Below are 15,948 nucleotides of genomic sequence, written 5' to 3' on the forward strand. Positions count from 1 at the left end.
CGGAAAGCGCGGGCCGAGAGGGGTGCATCACTGCCTCTGAGTGACGGGCGGGCCGATGATTGGCAGCTGCGGGGCTGCGGGGTACAGGGGAGGGGGCTCGGGGGTGGGCTTTGGCGGGCGCCCGGGGCCGGGATCGTGCCCGCCGCGGCCGGGCCGGGCTCGCTCCTCCGGTGCCCGAGCCGGGCTGGCGGGGTGGGGCGGCGCCCTCCCCTGTACCCCGCGGGCGGGCGGGTGTCTCTAAGGTGACAGTCCGGGTGCGCGGCAGCGGCTGCGGCTGCAGGAGCGCGCTCAGCGCCAGGGCTCGGGCTCCAGCCGTCCGGGGGGCGCCCCCGGCGCTCACCACGCAGCACCCCGACACCCACCAGGACTGCTCCCCCTAGGGGCGCCGGAGGCTCCCAGCCGGCCCTTCCCGGGCGCGGCGCCCAGCCGCCGTCTGAGCCCCTGACGTCGGGAGGGACGTGCGGGACCGCGCGCTCCCCACCCCGCAACCCCCGCCTCGCGGCCCCGGGCTCAGAAGGAAGGGAGACTGAACTTGAGCAAGGAACCCCGAAAGGCCGCCGGAGCCGCGGGAAGCGGGGGGCCGCAGGATGGCCGAGGGGCCGGGCGGCGGAGGGCCCCGCGGGGACGGGGCTGGTGGCGGCCGGGCGGCCGAGGAGGAGGTGGTGCGAAGGCGCTGCCGGCGAGGCCAGGAGGCCGAGGCACCCCGGGACCGGGCCGCCGGACCCCCTGTGGAGGAGCGGTTCGGCCAGATGCACCTACGGAAACAGGTGTCTTACAGGTAAGGAGGATGCGGGCAGAGGGGATCCTGCTGCTTGGGACCACCCCCACCTTCCATCAAGACTCATCGAGCGCCTGCCTGGCACTGCTCTAGGCCTTGGGGATTCAAAATCAACTACCAGGGGGTCTCTGTTCTCTGTGTCCAGGGGGGAGCTTCTGTGGCCCTTCCTCTAATGGACAGTGAAAGCCCTATTCTTTCAACGTGGAGTTACCAATGCCAACTGCGTGTCAGGCTCTGTACTGGGCGCTGAGGGGGGAAAATAATCAAGATATGATCCTTACAAACCTCTGCTGCTGGGGAGACCCGGGAGATGCCCCCCGGCCCTTCTTCTAGGGGAAAGAGGGACCCCCCCCATTCATTCAATAGGCCTTACTTGAGCTTTCCTGGGGGCTGACCCTATGCTAGGCACTGGCCTGTGGAAATGACTGAGATGGCGCTCCCTGCCACCATGGCTGAGACCCTGTCGCCTAGAGAAAAGGAAGGAATCCCTCCCCACCGTGGACCCCTCTGCCCACGCAGATCCTCCCTGGCATCCCGGTGGCAGACTGAAACTTGCCTTTCCACCCTACCTTCACCTGTGCCCGGAGGAATCAGCTGGAGCAGCGGGCCCCAGGGACCACTTTTCTGATTTGGGATGGGGCGCGGGGAGGACTGCCCCTCAAGTAAGGGTGGGTAAGTTACACAGGGGAGGGATCCAAGGCGGGTGGAGGCCGGGCAAGGACAGCCTTTACCATCCCCGTCTCTCCCAGGCCACAGCCTCAACCAGGACTTGCTGCCTCTCTCAAAAGCCCCTGGCTCAGAGTGACCTTTGTGGGGTCCAGCAGGGACATGAAGGTATCTGCAGTCCTTGAAGCCATCAGCCTGGTTAGAGGGATCTCCTATCTGTTCACAACCCTGAGGACTTGAGATGTGCGAGGCTGCCCTGTTCCTCCCCAGGGCTTCTAAGAAGGAATATCCTAAAAGTGACCAGTCCTGGGAGCTTGAAGGACTCCAACTTTTTTTTTTTTTTTAATATATATTTACGTTTATTTATCTGGCTGCACTGGATCTTAGTTGCGGCATGTGAGGTCTAGTTCCCTGATCAAAAATCGAACCCAGGCCCCCTTGCTTTGGGAGCGCAGAGACTTAGCCACTGGACCACCAGGGAAGTCCTGGACTCCAATATTTGTAAAGGCTGTGAAACCATCATAGGGGGAGATGAGAGAGGAGGGGAGGGGACTTTTCCACCACCATGAAGTGAGATGCTCAGAATAAATGGGGCAAGAGGTGAGGTTCCCATGGCTCTACTTTCACTGTCTGAGACCTATAAGGAATCAAAAGTACACTGGACTACAGTACTGAGTTCTTCTAGAACACCATGCTGAGAGAAGGGCGTCATCTCTCCCCTAGTTGCAGAGAGAGAGGCCCCTGAAAGTCTCCTGGGAGAGGAGAGAGTACGAAGAGAATATGGGTGATGGGGCATGGAATGAAAGAAATATTACTCTGGGAGTCAGGAGGCCTGACTTGTATTCTCACTTTTGCCAGTGACTTGCGTGTCCTTGAACTAGACACACACTCTTTCTCTCTCTCTGGGCCTCAGTTCTTCACCTGTGACATAAGAGAGTGACCCAAGGTTTTCCTTAAGCCGTTGGTCAGGGCCGAGCAGCATCTGGATCTGAAAAGGAAGCCAGCGTGGAGTAGAGGCTTAGAGAGATGGAGGCAGAGAATAACCAAAGGGCTGAGAAGATGCTGTGCAGGAACACACACACACTCGGAGACAGACACAAGGGCTGGGATTTGCCCAGGGTGGCTCCTGAATGGAGGGCGCTCCCCAGCCCAAACTTGAGGCCTTTACTCACTAAGGACGCAGGGTCACCAAGCTGTGGCTCCCCTCTGGCTGTGAAAGGACGGGGAGATGGGGAGACCTCTGAGTCACCTGTGTGAGGGCTGCAGAGAACAGCACCATGGTGGATTCCAGCTGTCATCACCCCAGGACAGATCAAGTGAGGCGCCCCCTCACACCTGGAGGCGAGGCCAGACATCTTGTCTTAGGACCAGGGCAGGGCAGAGCATCAGGGCAGGAAGGGTGGAGGAAGGCCTGAGAAAGAGACAGAGCCCGGGTCCGCCCACGGGACCCCAGTGGGAGGACTCAGCCCTCCCCTGTGACTGTCGTCCAGGCCGCTGGGGGCTGGCCAGAGCTCAGGCCCGCCGTAGGCCTTTCCACCTCCTCCGCCTGCCTGCAGTTCCATGCAGCTCTGGCTCGCAGCTAAACCTCCCACCCCGCTGTGAGGAGTTGCTAAGAAAAGCAGTTGAAAACCATTCACAGAGAGAAAAGGCTTTTAGACAGAAATGTGGGGGCAAAAAAATTCAAGGGCGAGGGGTGGCAGCGGAAGCGGGGTCGGGCCTGGCTGCCTCTGACGTCAGTGAGGACGGGGGTTTTCGGCAGGACAGTAGGAGCTTTTAGGGACGTGGGGGGTTCTGGGAAATAGGTTCCCTTCCACCCCGCAGCTCCGGTGGTGTGGGCTGGAAGCGGCCGTGGCAGCTGCTTCAGGGGGAAGGAGAGGCGGCAGGTTTCTGGCAGGAGAAACTCTTAGCGGGGAGGGAAGTGGAAGGACACCTTGTTTCTGCATCTGGGCCTGAGGAAAACTCCCAGACACGCAAGGCCTGAGCTCAAGGCCCACTGGGGGTGGCCTCCAGCCTGGGAGAAGCCTGGGGTATAAGACACACTGGCTTTGGTCTGCAAGGACCAGTCAGAAGATGCGGAACTTGAACCTCTGGAGATGAGCCCAGCGGTTCCCAAACCCCAGATCAGCTGAGGATCTCTTTTAAAATCATTTCTAAAGTCCTCCCTAGAGATCCTGATACAGAGAGTCTGGGGTTGGGCCTGGACATCTCAACTTTTAAAAACCTTCCCCAGGTGGGACTTTACTAGGTGGTCCAGTGGCTAAGACTCCATGCTGCCAATGCAGGGGGCCCAGATACAACCTAGGGAGCTAGATCCCACATGCTGCAACTAAGACCCAGCACAGCCAAATAAGTAAATAAATCAGATTAAAATAAATAAAAAGAATTTAAAATAGTAAAATGGGTGGAAAAGAAAAACCTCCCCCAAGTAATTTTGATAGTCAAGTAGGTTTGGAAACCATGGGCTTTACCTATGGAGATGCTGGAGGAGAGAGACAAAAGGTAAAAAGTGAGCTGGATCACCAGGGACGTGGCTGGCAGGGGGCATCCCTGTACTGGGTGCTGTTGTGGCCCTCAGTCAGTCAGTTAGTTCAGTCGCTCAGTCCTGTCCGACTCTTTGTGACCCCATGGACTGCAGTGCGCCAGGCCTCCCTGTCCATCACCAGCTCCAGGAGTTTACTCAGACTCATGTCCATTGAGTCGGTGATGCCATCCAACCATCTCATCCTCTGTCGTCCCCTTCTCCTCCTGCCTTTAGTCTTTCCCAGCATAAGTTGTGGCCCTAGAAAGACCTTCAAGGAGCACCAGCACCTCTGTTTGGAGCTGACCCTGGGCCAGACACTGTATGAGATACAAGTATGAGATAACATTCTTCTCTTGACAAAAACATGATTCAGTCCAGGGCCAGGCAGTAAATAGTTCTAGCTTTGCAGGTCACGTGGTCCTGTAGCTCTGCTCTGCCATCACAGTGCAAAAGTAGCCGTAGACAATATGGAGACCAATGAGCGTGACTGGATTCCAGTAAAACTTTATTTATAGGCACTGAACTTTAAATTTCCTATGATTTCTACTGTCACAAATATTATTCTTTTCCTTTTTTTCCAACAAAGACCATTCTTAGCTCACAGCCACACAAAATCAGGCAGCGGGCCAGATGTAGTCCACTGGCCGTAGTTTGCCAACCCCTGATCCAGCAGATGGCATGAGACAAACACTTGGGAAAGACAGCTGATGGTGGGCATTGGGAACAAACCTGGGCATTGAGCACAGTGGTACATGCATTGCACTGAGAGAGACAGTGTGATGCTTGTGCATGCAGTCTTCAGGGTCAGAGAAACCTGGGTTCGAATTCCAGCTCTGCCCCTTCCTAGCTGAGTAAGTCACTTTCACCTCTGACCTCATTTCCTCTATGGAAAATGGGAACAGTAATACCTGTTCCAGAAGGTAGCTGGCAAGATGAAATAAGACGTGTAAAGTTCCTGACTTTTAGCAGGAGTGAGAAGCAAGTTAGATCTTCTACTCTCTCTAGCTGGATCTCCTTGTGGGTTGGGGGTGCAGGGCAGGCCAGGAAGGTCCCTGAACAAAGTTGGCCTGGAGTGATGGATGCTTGGTGAGACCTGGGAGAAAGAGTTCAACAAAGGGAGGGCTTCCCAGCTAGTGCTAGTGGTAAAGAATCCACCTGCCGATGCAGGAGACACAAGAGATGCGGGTTTGATCCCTGGGTCGGGAAGATCTCCTGGAGGAGGAAATGGCAACCCCCTCCAGTATTCTTGCCTGGAGACTCCCATGGACAGAGGAGCCTGGAGGGCTATTGTCCATGGGGTCACAAAGAGTCGGAGATCACTGAGCAACTGAGTGCAAGAGTAAAGCCTGAGCATGCGTGCATGTCCCCAGACTGCAGTCCTCCCCCTGCCCCCTCCGCCTCTACAGAGAGGCTCGGGGAAGAGCCCCGGGGCGCCAGCTGGCAGGGGAGGGTGCCCCCTGCTGTGGGCACGGGACTGCGGGTACAAAGCTCCTGAGGGAGGGGCACCTGATCCGACTCTCCCTGCTGCTATTTACCAGAAGCTAAAAATAACCCAAGAGTGACAGGGAGATGGGGCCGATTTGTAATTTAAATAGCAACAGGATAAAGCAAGGAGCTGCAAGAGATCACATTCTGTCCTGAATTAAAAATGCAAAAACCGGGGGCAGAGAGCTGAGCTGGAGCTGGAGGAGGGGGCCCACTGCCAGAGGAAGCCGGAAGCTGGGGGGTCTATCATTTTCCTTCCTTTGGGAAGGGCGGGGGCCCAGGCCCAGCCCGGAACTCCTTCCTCCCCTCAGGGACCCGAGGTTCTTGCTGACTAGTGAGTCAAAGGCCGGCAGGGAGGGCTGTGCCCAGAGGTGGGGCCAGGCTTATCGAGAAGGCAGCTGTGTCAGGATTGGGATTCCAGAAAGTGGGCCTTATCAGACCCTATTTTGGCTCAGGGTGCTTGAGACAGGCCCCCTCAGCATCCCATGTCCCCCACCTCTCGCACCAGCGGCCTTTCTGGAGGGGAGTTGGGAAGACCAGTTCCAGCAGAGCCATTGGAACAGGTTCTTCTCTGCTGTGCTGCTGAAAAGGCATCAGGAAGCCTGGGCTGGAGTCTCATTTTCACTTCTACCAGTGCCATTGCAGATCAGAGCATTGAGAGAAGCCCTCAAGGATCCAGGTCTCAAAGACAAGGTTAGCACAGGCTAGGGAGGAAACGTGTCTTCGAGGATGCCCAAAGTGGGTAGAGAACGCATTGGGAACAGATTTGTTTTCTGCTGGGCCCCTCTGTGCTTAACCAGGGTTCTTGGCCTATGGATGTTTGGGGAAGGAAAGCTAATCAGGATTCATAGAGTGAGGGAGAATCCGAGGACCGCTGGGCAGCATCTTTCAGATGAGAAACTGAGCCTCAGAGTCGTTAAGCAATGTGCTAAGGTCCCCCAGTCAGTAACTGGGAGAGCCAGAATCCAGACTCAGGTCAGTTTCACTCCAAAGCCCTTTGCAGGCTCCCAAGGCCTGGACATTCATCCTTAGGGAGCTTTCCTCCTGGCTCTGTACTAAGTGCACAGATCCCTGGGAGGGATCAAAGCAGAGGGGTGGGGGCTGGAAGGTAGTTCTGCAATCAGAGCTTGTGATCCAACAGATGGGGATGAGAAGCTTGAAGGGCCTGCTTATCTTGCCCTGGGAGGTCTGGTGCTACCATCCAAGCTGGAAGCAGCAGGAAGCTCCTGAGGGCAGATCCAGCTAACCCCAAGCAGGGGACAGACATTCAGGCTCCTCTCCCCTTCCCTGCGCCCCCCTCCCCCAGCCTGGGGACCTGGGACGTGCTGAAGGACAGTTTCCAAGAGGGATCGTGGTTTGAGGGACCACCCATGACTCTGGAGGTACCCGCGCTATATTCACAGCTCTCTTGCCCCAGAGGGAAAGGGCCCCCAGGCCCTCCTCCAGATTTCCTCCCACACATGACTTTAATGAGGCTACCCAGAAGGAGCCTAATCAAAATTCCATCTGTCAGTAACCAGCAGCACCTGCAGCCCAGCTCAGGTACATCTGTCTCCTCTGTGGCTCAGCAGGTGCTTTGGGGCTCTAGCTTGCTCCCAAGGACTCCACCAGGTACCTGGATCACAGACTTAGCTGGCGGGAAGGGACATGGGCTCCAAAAATCCCCCATGTCTCACCACAGCCACTCAAGCAAACAGGAAGCCAGCTCCCTCCCTCTGCTCCGCTTGTTGGGCTCCTATATTCAGCTCATTTCAACTTCCATAGGAAGTTACTAAGCACATCCTATGCATCCAGCATGGAGCCAGAAGCAACACTGGGGTCAGGAATCCTGTAAGGAGATAAGACTTCATATGCAGAAAAGGTCATATAATGGAGGAGTATCTGGGGGAAAAAAAAAGATGAGTGTCAGAGGGACATCAGTTAGGTAGGAGGACTGACTCTAAAACAGCATTCGACACTTCAGTTCAGTTGCTCAGTCGTGTCTGACTCTCTGCGACCCCATGGACTGCAGCACGCCAGGCCTCCCTGTCCATCACCAACTCCTAGAGTTTATTCAAACTCACGTCCATCGCGTCGGTGATGCCATCCAACCATCTCATCCTCTGTCGTCCCCTTTCACTTAGTAGGTCTTTATAAAATATGTGTCATATGAATGAATGAATGAGTGGAAACCTGAAGATCAGGGAAGGAGATTCAGATGAAACTGTCAGAGCTGGACAAGATCTTAGAAACCGTCTGGTCCAACCCAGAGATGTTAAGTGATTTGCCCACCATTGCACAGCAAGGGCTGGGGTTTGACCCGACTCTTTCCACCTTCCCGTTTTTTTGTTTTGCTTTGGGGACCGGGGTTTTGCAAGATGGAGGTTCAGATTGGCCAAGCTCTACGGGCAGATGGGGCAAGGGAAGCAGAATGGAGTGGCGGGGTGAGGGCAGCGTGTTAAAGGAAGTGTGAAGAAAGAGGGAAAAAATGCTTACTGAGTACTTACTGAGAGGCAGGCACCAGCATGGTGTGAGCTGAGAGCAAAATCTCTGCAGGGAAAACTTGGACCAAGAGGCCAAAACGAAAGGAACCAGAACATAAGGAGCCCTGAAGGTCAGGCCAAGGAGGTTGGCTTGGCTGGTTTTGAGAGCAGAGGCTGTCCAGATCGTGGCTTAAGTGTTTGGTGCCCTGGTACATTTCTTTTCCCCAGCTCCCACTTGCTCATCCAGGCCATGGAAAGTAGAACACCCCATCCTCTGGGGCCTCAACCAAGCCCAGAATAATTTTCTTACCCAGATTCCTCTTCCTGTGAGTATCTGCGTGGATTCTGAGGGGTCCCCAGATCCCCAGTGCTGGCACACCTTGTCCCAGGAACTGCCAAGGGCATTCTCCCCGGCCCTGTGCACCTGTCCCTTCCAGCCTCGTCCTCCCCACCCCACCTGCAAAGCACCAACAGCTTCAGTGAGTACAAGCCCAAGGGGGCCGTGGTCCACCGCCAGGCTGCTCTGCCTCTCAGAGTCCCCAGCCTGCCTGGCTTCCCCCCTCCAGGAGTCACATTTCCTGCTCTCTGCTGCTCCAGGGCTGCCAGAAGCCTCACTGAAAACAAGCCCAGCCCCATTTCCTCTGTTTAACTGTTCAAGCTACTTCCAGAATCCCTGGGGGGTGGGGGGTGAAGACAAGGCCCTGCAACAGCCTCCTTCTAGTACAGGCCTTGGCCTGGCTGGCAGAGTCTCTGTTGGGGCTTTACGGCACACAGGACCTGCCTTGATCGAGGCAGGAAGATGGGCTGGAGGTAGAAGCCCTGGGAAAGGGGGTGCCAAGACTCAGCGGCATTACCTGGTTCTGTCCCCAACCCCAGAGGGACAAGAGGATGTCTTTTTCACAAGCACCGACTCAGGGGTGGAAGTCTTATTTCTACCACTCACAGGCTGGGTCCCCTTGGACAAATGAGCTTAGCCGCTCTGTGCCTCAGGTTCCCCATCAGTCAAAGGGGGTAAATAACAAGATCTATGTCATAAGGTTGTCGCAGGAATTCAAAGGTTTGGGGCACAGTAATGTCCAAGAAATATTAGCTATTTATCATTATTATTATTACCAAGTATTACTTATTCATGACATAGCGTGATTTATGAAACAAATAGTTAATGAGAAATATTAAGTTCCAGTCATGAGGGCCACAAGGTGATTACAGCACCAGACGGAGGTTTCTTTTTTTTTTTTAATTAATATTTGTTTACTTATGTATTTGGCTGTATCGGGTCTTCGTTGCGGCACGCAGAATTTTAGTTCTGACATGTGAGATCCAGTTCCCTGACCAGGGATCAAACCCTGGCCCCCTGCATCAGGAGCACAGAGTCTTAGCCACCGGAGCACCAAGGAAGTCCCCAGATGAGGTTTCTAAGGGTTGGAAGGGCACGGTGTACGTTTCCTGTGTCTGCAGGTTCTGTAGTGTCGATATTTATTGAACTGAACTGAACTGACACCGTTTCTGTCCTCGAGAAATTTACAGCCTTTCTGGGGTAACAAACACATATAGAGCTGAAGAACTAATTATAGAGCAGCGTGATTGAAAGAGTGCTTGAGGAAGGTATGATTTCCACCCCAGAACCAACCCTAATAATAAAGAGTAAGTGCACGCCTTACTATTTATTTAGCAAATTCTCAGAAACGGCCTCAACGTCCACCCAGTGTGGCCGTTTTGCTGTTCTTTAGACACATCCAGTACATTCCTGCTCAAAGGGCCTTTGCTCTGACTGCTCCTTCCACCTGGACTGCTGTTCTGCCAGGTAGTCACACCATTTGCTCTCTCAGTTCATTTGAATCTGTTCTCGACCGTTACCTCTTCAGGGAGGCCTTCCCAGTCCCCCTCCCTAAATAGCATCTCCATTATCCTCCTCTTCCCCCTTCACCTTGGCTTCATTTTTCTCTGTAGCTCATCTCATCTTGTCACCTGCCATTCTTTCATATGGGATTTGTTTAGAATAGAATTTAAGCAACATGAGGTTAGAGCGCTCGTTCCTTGCACCCTGCTGTCTAGTCTGATACAGAGCCTGATGCACAGAAGACACTCAGTAACTGTTTATTGAATGAATTAATTTATAAACCCTTTTGCCTCTTATTTAATCCTCCTAAAACTAAGAAATGCAGGTTCAATCCCTGGGTCGGGAAGATTCCCTGCAGAAGGAAATGGCAACCCACTCTGGTATTCTTGCCTGGGAAATCCCACAAACAGAGGAGCCTGATGGGCTATAGCCTATGGGGTCGCAAAGAGTCGGACGCAACTTACCGACGAAACGACAGCAACAAAAAACTCCACGAGCTTAGTTATTACCAGTGCCCCCTTCCACGTTACAGATAAGAAAATCAAGGCTCAAAAAAGCTCCCTGACACGCGTGTTCCCTAGTCTATTCCCTACCTTATTCCTAAAAGGATTTCAGGTGAACTTGGAGAGACAGACCTCTCGGACCAGGGTACACAGCCGGTAAGGGGAAGAAACAGGATGTAGGACCACATCTTCTAGTTCCAGTCCTGGAAACTCCGCCACATTCTGTATGCCTGATCCTGTGTTAGGCGGTGTGGTGCTCACAGGGCTGAGTGGAGACAGAGCTGCGTGCAGGCTGGGCACAGGGCACCTGGTGGTGGCGATGAAGTGGGTGGCCTCGGCAGGACCAAAAGGTGAAGATCGGAGCTGTTAGGCAGAGAGGGAGGCCAGACCGGGGCCGAGGTTCAGATCCCAGCCTGGGCAAGCCTGCCGGCTGCCTGGCAGCCTCTGACTTGGTATTGTCTCTCGGCTGCTGGGCTGGGCTTGTCCTCACCTGCCTCTCGCCCTCTCGGGCTCGCAAGCCCTTCTCGCCCGCCAGCCTCCTGCCCTGGCCAGCGGAAGGCGTCTGTGAGGCCTGTGGTCCTCTCTGGGGCAGCCGGCTGGCCTCTCGCAGGGCCCCCGGGTCAGGAAGTGCCGAAAGAGGAAGAGAGTCGCCGGGCAGGATGAGCGCACGGGGGGCCGGCCGCAGTACTGGGGGAGGCTGCGATGAGGCTGCAGCTCTGGGCCCCGCGGAGCTTCTGGCGACCGAAGAAGGGGAGCGGCCCGGGGCTCTGAGACAGATGTGGCGCTACCGCTCCTGGGACGTCCCACAGATCCCAGCCGAGGTCCCCCAGTCTCAGTAGGTACTTGGGCGGCCTGAGAATGGGCATGAGGACCTTTGGCTCTCAATCCGTCCATGAGTCTTTTATCTGGGGTGGGGGAGTCCGCAGAAGTGGGGTTACCTCTCTCCCTGTGTCCAGTGGCTCTGCAGAGGCTCAGAAAAGGACAGAGGGCTTCTTGGCAGCGTAAGAGGGGCTCTGATGTTTGAATTGCTGGGGGGCGGTGTGGCAGGGGGCTGAGCTTGCAGAAGGCGGAGTCGAGGGAGCTAACAGCAATGGGATCTGGGAAGAGAAGCCCCCACAGGAATGTGGCTGTGCATGTCTTGCACAGAATCAACAGGGTCTTAGCTGCCTCTGATCTCCCCGCTCAGAGGTCCGTCAGAGCCATTGGGAAACTTTCCCAAAGGGTCCCAGGCACCCGAGGAGGACCATGTCCAGCCCCCTGGGGGATTTCACTGCCGCTGTGGCACCTGCTGCTGGTGGGAGCACTCCAGGGGGTGGTACCCCATACCTGGTCCAGGTCAGGAGGAAACTTGAAGGAAGCCAGGAGAAGGTTCTGAGCTTCAGGATGGTGACTGTTGGTTCCAAACGGCAGGCTTGCCCACATGTCACAGCTCCCAGCACTGGCTATATGTAGCTGGCTGAGGCTGGAAAATGGGCTGCCAGAACCCCAGAGAGGGTGAAAGTGAAGTGACACAGGATGTGGCTTTGCAGAGAGGAGTGCTAACAGAAACAGCGGGCACCTCATATGGGCATCAGGGTGGCAGTGCTGGAGGGAGAAGACCATACTCTCCAGCCGCCTGGCCTCCTCCCGTCAGCCCTGCAGGAGCTATCAGAGGCAGCCCCTGAGCTGCTGATTCCCAAGTGTGTGTGTGCTGGCCTTGCCAACCACAGGTGACTGCTCTGGTTCCAACGGTTTTCCTCATCTCTAGAAGGGGACACACTTCGCTGTCTGAGGGGCTGTGTTTGTATGTCTGTGAGGTATATTTCTGGGTGAGTAAGGTATATGGAGGGAAGCCCAGGTGACTCAGTGCTAAAGAATCCACCTGGCAAGGTAGGAGTCACAGGAGACACGGGTTCGATCCCTGGGTCAGGAAGACCCACTGGAGGAGGAACTAGCAACCCCCTCCAGTATTCTTGCCTGGAAAAAATCCCGTGGACAGAGGAGCCTGATGGGCTACAGTCCATGAAGTCACAAACTGTTCGATGCGACTGAGCACAAATGCACAAAATATACTTAAGGGGGATGCAACAACATGTAGCCATTGTCCTGGGTTATATTTGAGCATACAAGAAAGACCTTTGTGTTCGCTGACAGCATGTATGTTGGGGAGTGACAGTGCAGTCCTTCCTTTTGTGTACGTATTTATGTGTGTGTAAGAGACGTGCAGGTGAGTCCTGTGGCATAAGAGATCTACAGGTCCCATCGCATATTGTGTTGGGAAAGTGCCATGTACCGGGAGTGTGACAGTGTTAGAAACAGCCTTGAAGAGCTGTGGAAAGATGAATTTGGGTAACAAACGTGTCACTGGTGTGCGCCAGGGTCCTTCAGTGACTTTGGTTCTCGTATAAAATCTCTTAAGTGTGAGAAACTGGGGGTGGGAAGTGTTCGACTGAGTAATGGGTAAGCGTGATCGTGTGTGAGGCGTGTTTGTTTCCGTGTGTACCGGGAGCGCCGTGTGAATTTTGTTCCCGTGGGCGTGATTTCGGAGAGCCGAGCGAGTAGGGGTGGAGCTGCCGTAAGTGGCCGTGACAGGCACCGGGTGTGCGAAAGAGGCGTCTACTCCCTGTAGACGTGGGAAGGGAGGGGGTGATAGCCCCCCTCGCGAGTGTTCACTTGTGAGCATGTGTGTGGTCCGGTGGGGGCGGGGGGAGCGGGGGCTGAGAGGAAGAAAACAAGGTTGCGCGTGTCCGGGTTCGCGCGCCGCGCGGGCGTGTCAAGCTGCAGACTCGATCGGATCCGGGCGGCGCACCCGCTCGGGCTAGTGGGCGGGGCAGCCGCTCGGGCTCGTGGGCGGTGGACCCGCTCGGGCTTGTGGGCGGGGCAGCCGCTTGGTCTCGTGGGCGTGGCCTCGGCGGCTCCACCCCCCCCGTCCTCTCGGTCCCGCCCCGCCCTTCTGGTGGCCCAGGCGGCTTGCGTCTCGGCGGGCCGCCGGCAGAGGGCGCGGCGGGCCGGGCGCCGCCGCGTAACCGAGGGGGCGTGCTCGGCGGCGGGGCAGGCAGCGGCCCGGCCAGCTATGCGGGGTCCTGCGGCCGCAGCTGGCGGCACTTCCTGGAGCCGCAGCGGCCGCTTCCCCGGCACCTGGGCGTGGGGCGCGGGGGCGCGCGGCGCGGGGCGGGCGGAGTCAGCGCGCGCCATGGCCGAGGCGGGCGCTGAGGAGCCGGCGTGCTGAGCCCCGGCCGCCGGCCCAGCATGGGCGTCTCCCGCGGGCCCGCCGCCGGCCGGGGCTAGGGCCGGATGGAGCCGCGGGACGGCAGCCCCGAGGCCCGGAGCAGCGACTCCGAGTCGGCCTCCGCCTCGTCCAGCGGCTCCGAGCGCGACGCGGGTCCCGAGCCGGACAAGGCGCCGCGGCGTCTCAGCAAGCGGCGCTTCCCAGGGCTGCGGCTTTTCGGGCACAGGTGAGCGCGGCGGCGGCGGCGGCGGCGGCGGGAAGCATCCCTCGGCCACCTGGTGCTGACCCGGGCGGGGTATCCCCGCGCGCTGGCTATCTGGGCTGTCTTGGCGTTGGGCTCTGCATGGGGGGCTCCGCCCCTGGCGTCCGGGCACTGTCAACGGGTGGGTGGGGGGTGTCATTCTCTGGCACCGGCAGCTCAGCGCGCTTTCTCTGGGGTACTGAGACAGGGGCGGCTTCTAGCTCTCCAGCAGAGGCAGAATCACCTAACTCCCTGGCACCAGCGGGTCGGGCCCCCACGACTAGTCACGCTCCCTTTTCTTGGCACTGATGGGAACCGGGCGCCCTCTGAGTCTCTTGGCCCCAGAGAGGTGGGCAGTCATGTCGTCGTCGTCACCCTGGTCCTCCGGGTGGCTGGGTTGCCTACCACCGCGCTGCATGGCATCCGCAGAACGTGGTCTCCTGGATCGTACTGTCACGACCCATGCCTGTCCCCGCAGCCCTGGTCGCCGATTTAATCGCTGGGCATTTTAAGCTGCTCTTTGGGGTAGGGGGTGGTCTGACCACCTGTTCTACACTGCTCTGAATTAGCAGGGAGGCCCACAACCTCTGCTGGGGAGTAGGCACATACCCCCCTACCCCCATCTAGTCTTGCTGGGAAGGGGATGGGTGCTGGTTCTTTCAAGCTCCGTCTCACCCCCTCCCCCAGCGCGCCAAATGTCACCATCTTGTGCCTGTGACAGGGCTTTGACCAGGACTCTGGGGGAGGGTGTGGAAAGATTGAGTGGAAGGCGGCCCGGGGCCTGTGTGCTGGCCCGGGAGCCGCTTCCTGCCCCTGCAGTCCGGGTGTAAGGTGAGAGGAGGTGGAGCCCAGTGAGTACTGCCACCTGGCTCCCTGGGTTTTCTCCTGGCTTACCCTGGCCTTCTCCAGCGCCGCGGAGCTTGCAGCCAATCAGCTCAGGACCCCAGCGCCAACTCAAATTGGACTCTGACCACTTGGAGTATGCCCAGGGCCTCCAGCTCGCTTGCCCTCAGTTGTCCAGGCTTCATGGTACTGGGGCCCCCTCACGCCCCGAGCTTTGGCCTGCCCCTTCCCCAGGGGTGACCTCACCCACCAATAACATGGGCAGCTTTTTCCTGTACAGGTTGGCGTCCCTGTGATGCGGACCTGCGCCCTTTGGCTGCCTTGCCCTAACCAGGGCCCTGCTCTTTGCCTCTGCACTGTTTCGCCAAGCCTGCAGGTCTGGATCCTCACACGGGCAGGTGGAGCTCCCTCCGTAGGCCCTTGGCAAACCGTGCAGGCTTCAGTGTCACATCAAATGGGAAAGGGCGCAAAGCGACTCCTGCCTCTGTCTTGTCACCCACAGCCCTGCAAGGGGGAGCAGTTGACACCCAGCTCCGCAGGATGTAGCCTCCAGTGTTCACAGGCTCGTAGGGCGGAGGGGGGGGCTCCGCCAGAGGCTTCCTGTCCCTGCCCACAGGGCACCAAGTGCCGGGCTCTTCTGGCCTGTGGCTGCGTCCCTCGTGAAGGGCACAGGCTTGCGCACATAGCAGCAACCCCTCAGGAGGAAGAAAAAGAAGCGGGAGAACGACCGGTACCTTTACATCAGTCTCTCAAATAACCAGGATGGGTATTAACTTCTCCCATTTTTATAGATGAGAGGAACACAGGCTCAAAGAGATGAGTAGTTTGCCCAGAGTCACACAGCAAGTTTAAAAGTCATAGACAGAGTTTGAACTCTAGTCTGATTCCAAAACCCGCATCCTTTTCTCTCTACCAAACAGAACGTCACAGTGATCTCAGGACCTTTAGGAAGTACAGATTCCTAGCTCTTACTTGGGCATGTCTGACTCATCAGGTCTGGAGGTGGGACTGGGCATTTTCTACAACTTGCCAAGTGTTTCTAAAGTGCTTCCAAGTTTGAGAGCCATCGTATTACGTCCCTCTGGGGATGGTAAGCGATCTGATAGGTTAGTGAATGAGAAGAACCTGCAACAGCCCCTCTGGAAGCATGGCAGGAGTGTCCCTGCCTGGTAGCATTGTGCTCGGGCAGCGGGCATAAAGAAATGAATGTGTTTGGAAAACCCCGTAGAGTCGGGGGAGGGCAGCTGGGGGCAAAGACTTCCTCCTGGCAGGCTTGGAGTCAGAGAGTCAGATGTCTCCCGGGGCTGATCTCTGTCCCCTTGCTCTGACTGGAGGCAGGGTGGGACGGGTAGTGGGAACGGTGCACTGCAGTGGCACCGCCTCTTGACAGTATCGCCTGGT

At 56.9% G+C, this 15,948-nt stretch overlaps 1 protein-coding gene across 7 annotated transcripts in view; it reads left to right on the forward strand.

The window, feature by feature from the left end:
• The first annotated feature begins 572 nt into the window (after positions 1–572).
• The window catches only part of DGKZ (diacylglycerol kinase zeta), a 43,865-nt gene continuing 28,489 nt past the window's right edge, over positions 573–15,948 (forward strand). For 2 of the 7 annotated variants that reach the window (XM_061381312.1, XM_061381313.1), the window contains exon 1: positions 573–778. In XM_061381312.1, coding sequence (XP_061237296.1) covers positions 588–778 — 191 coding nt within the window. In that variant the 5' untranslated portion in view covers positions 573–587. Of the gene's footprint in view, positions 779–10,899; positions 11,091–13,372; positions 13,690–15,948 lie in introns of those variants that run through there. The other 5 variants (XM_061381314.1, XM_061381315.1, XM_061381317.1 and 2 more) reach the window with 4 other exon arrangements.

The sequence above is a fragment of the Bos javanicus genome, chromosome 15 (assembly GCF_032452875.1).
Source record: "Bos javanicus breed banteng chromosome 15, ARS-OSU_banteng_1.0, whole genome shotgun sequence".
Taxonomy (NCBI): domain Eukaryota; kingdom Metazoa; phylum Chordata; class Mammalia; order Artiodactyla; family Bovidae; genus Bos; species Bos javanicus.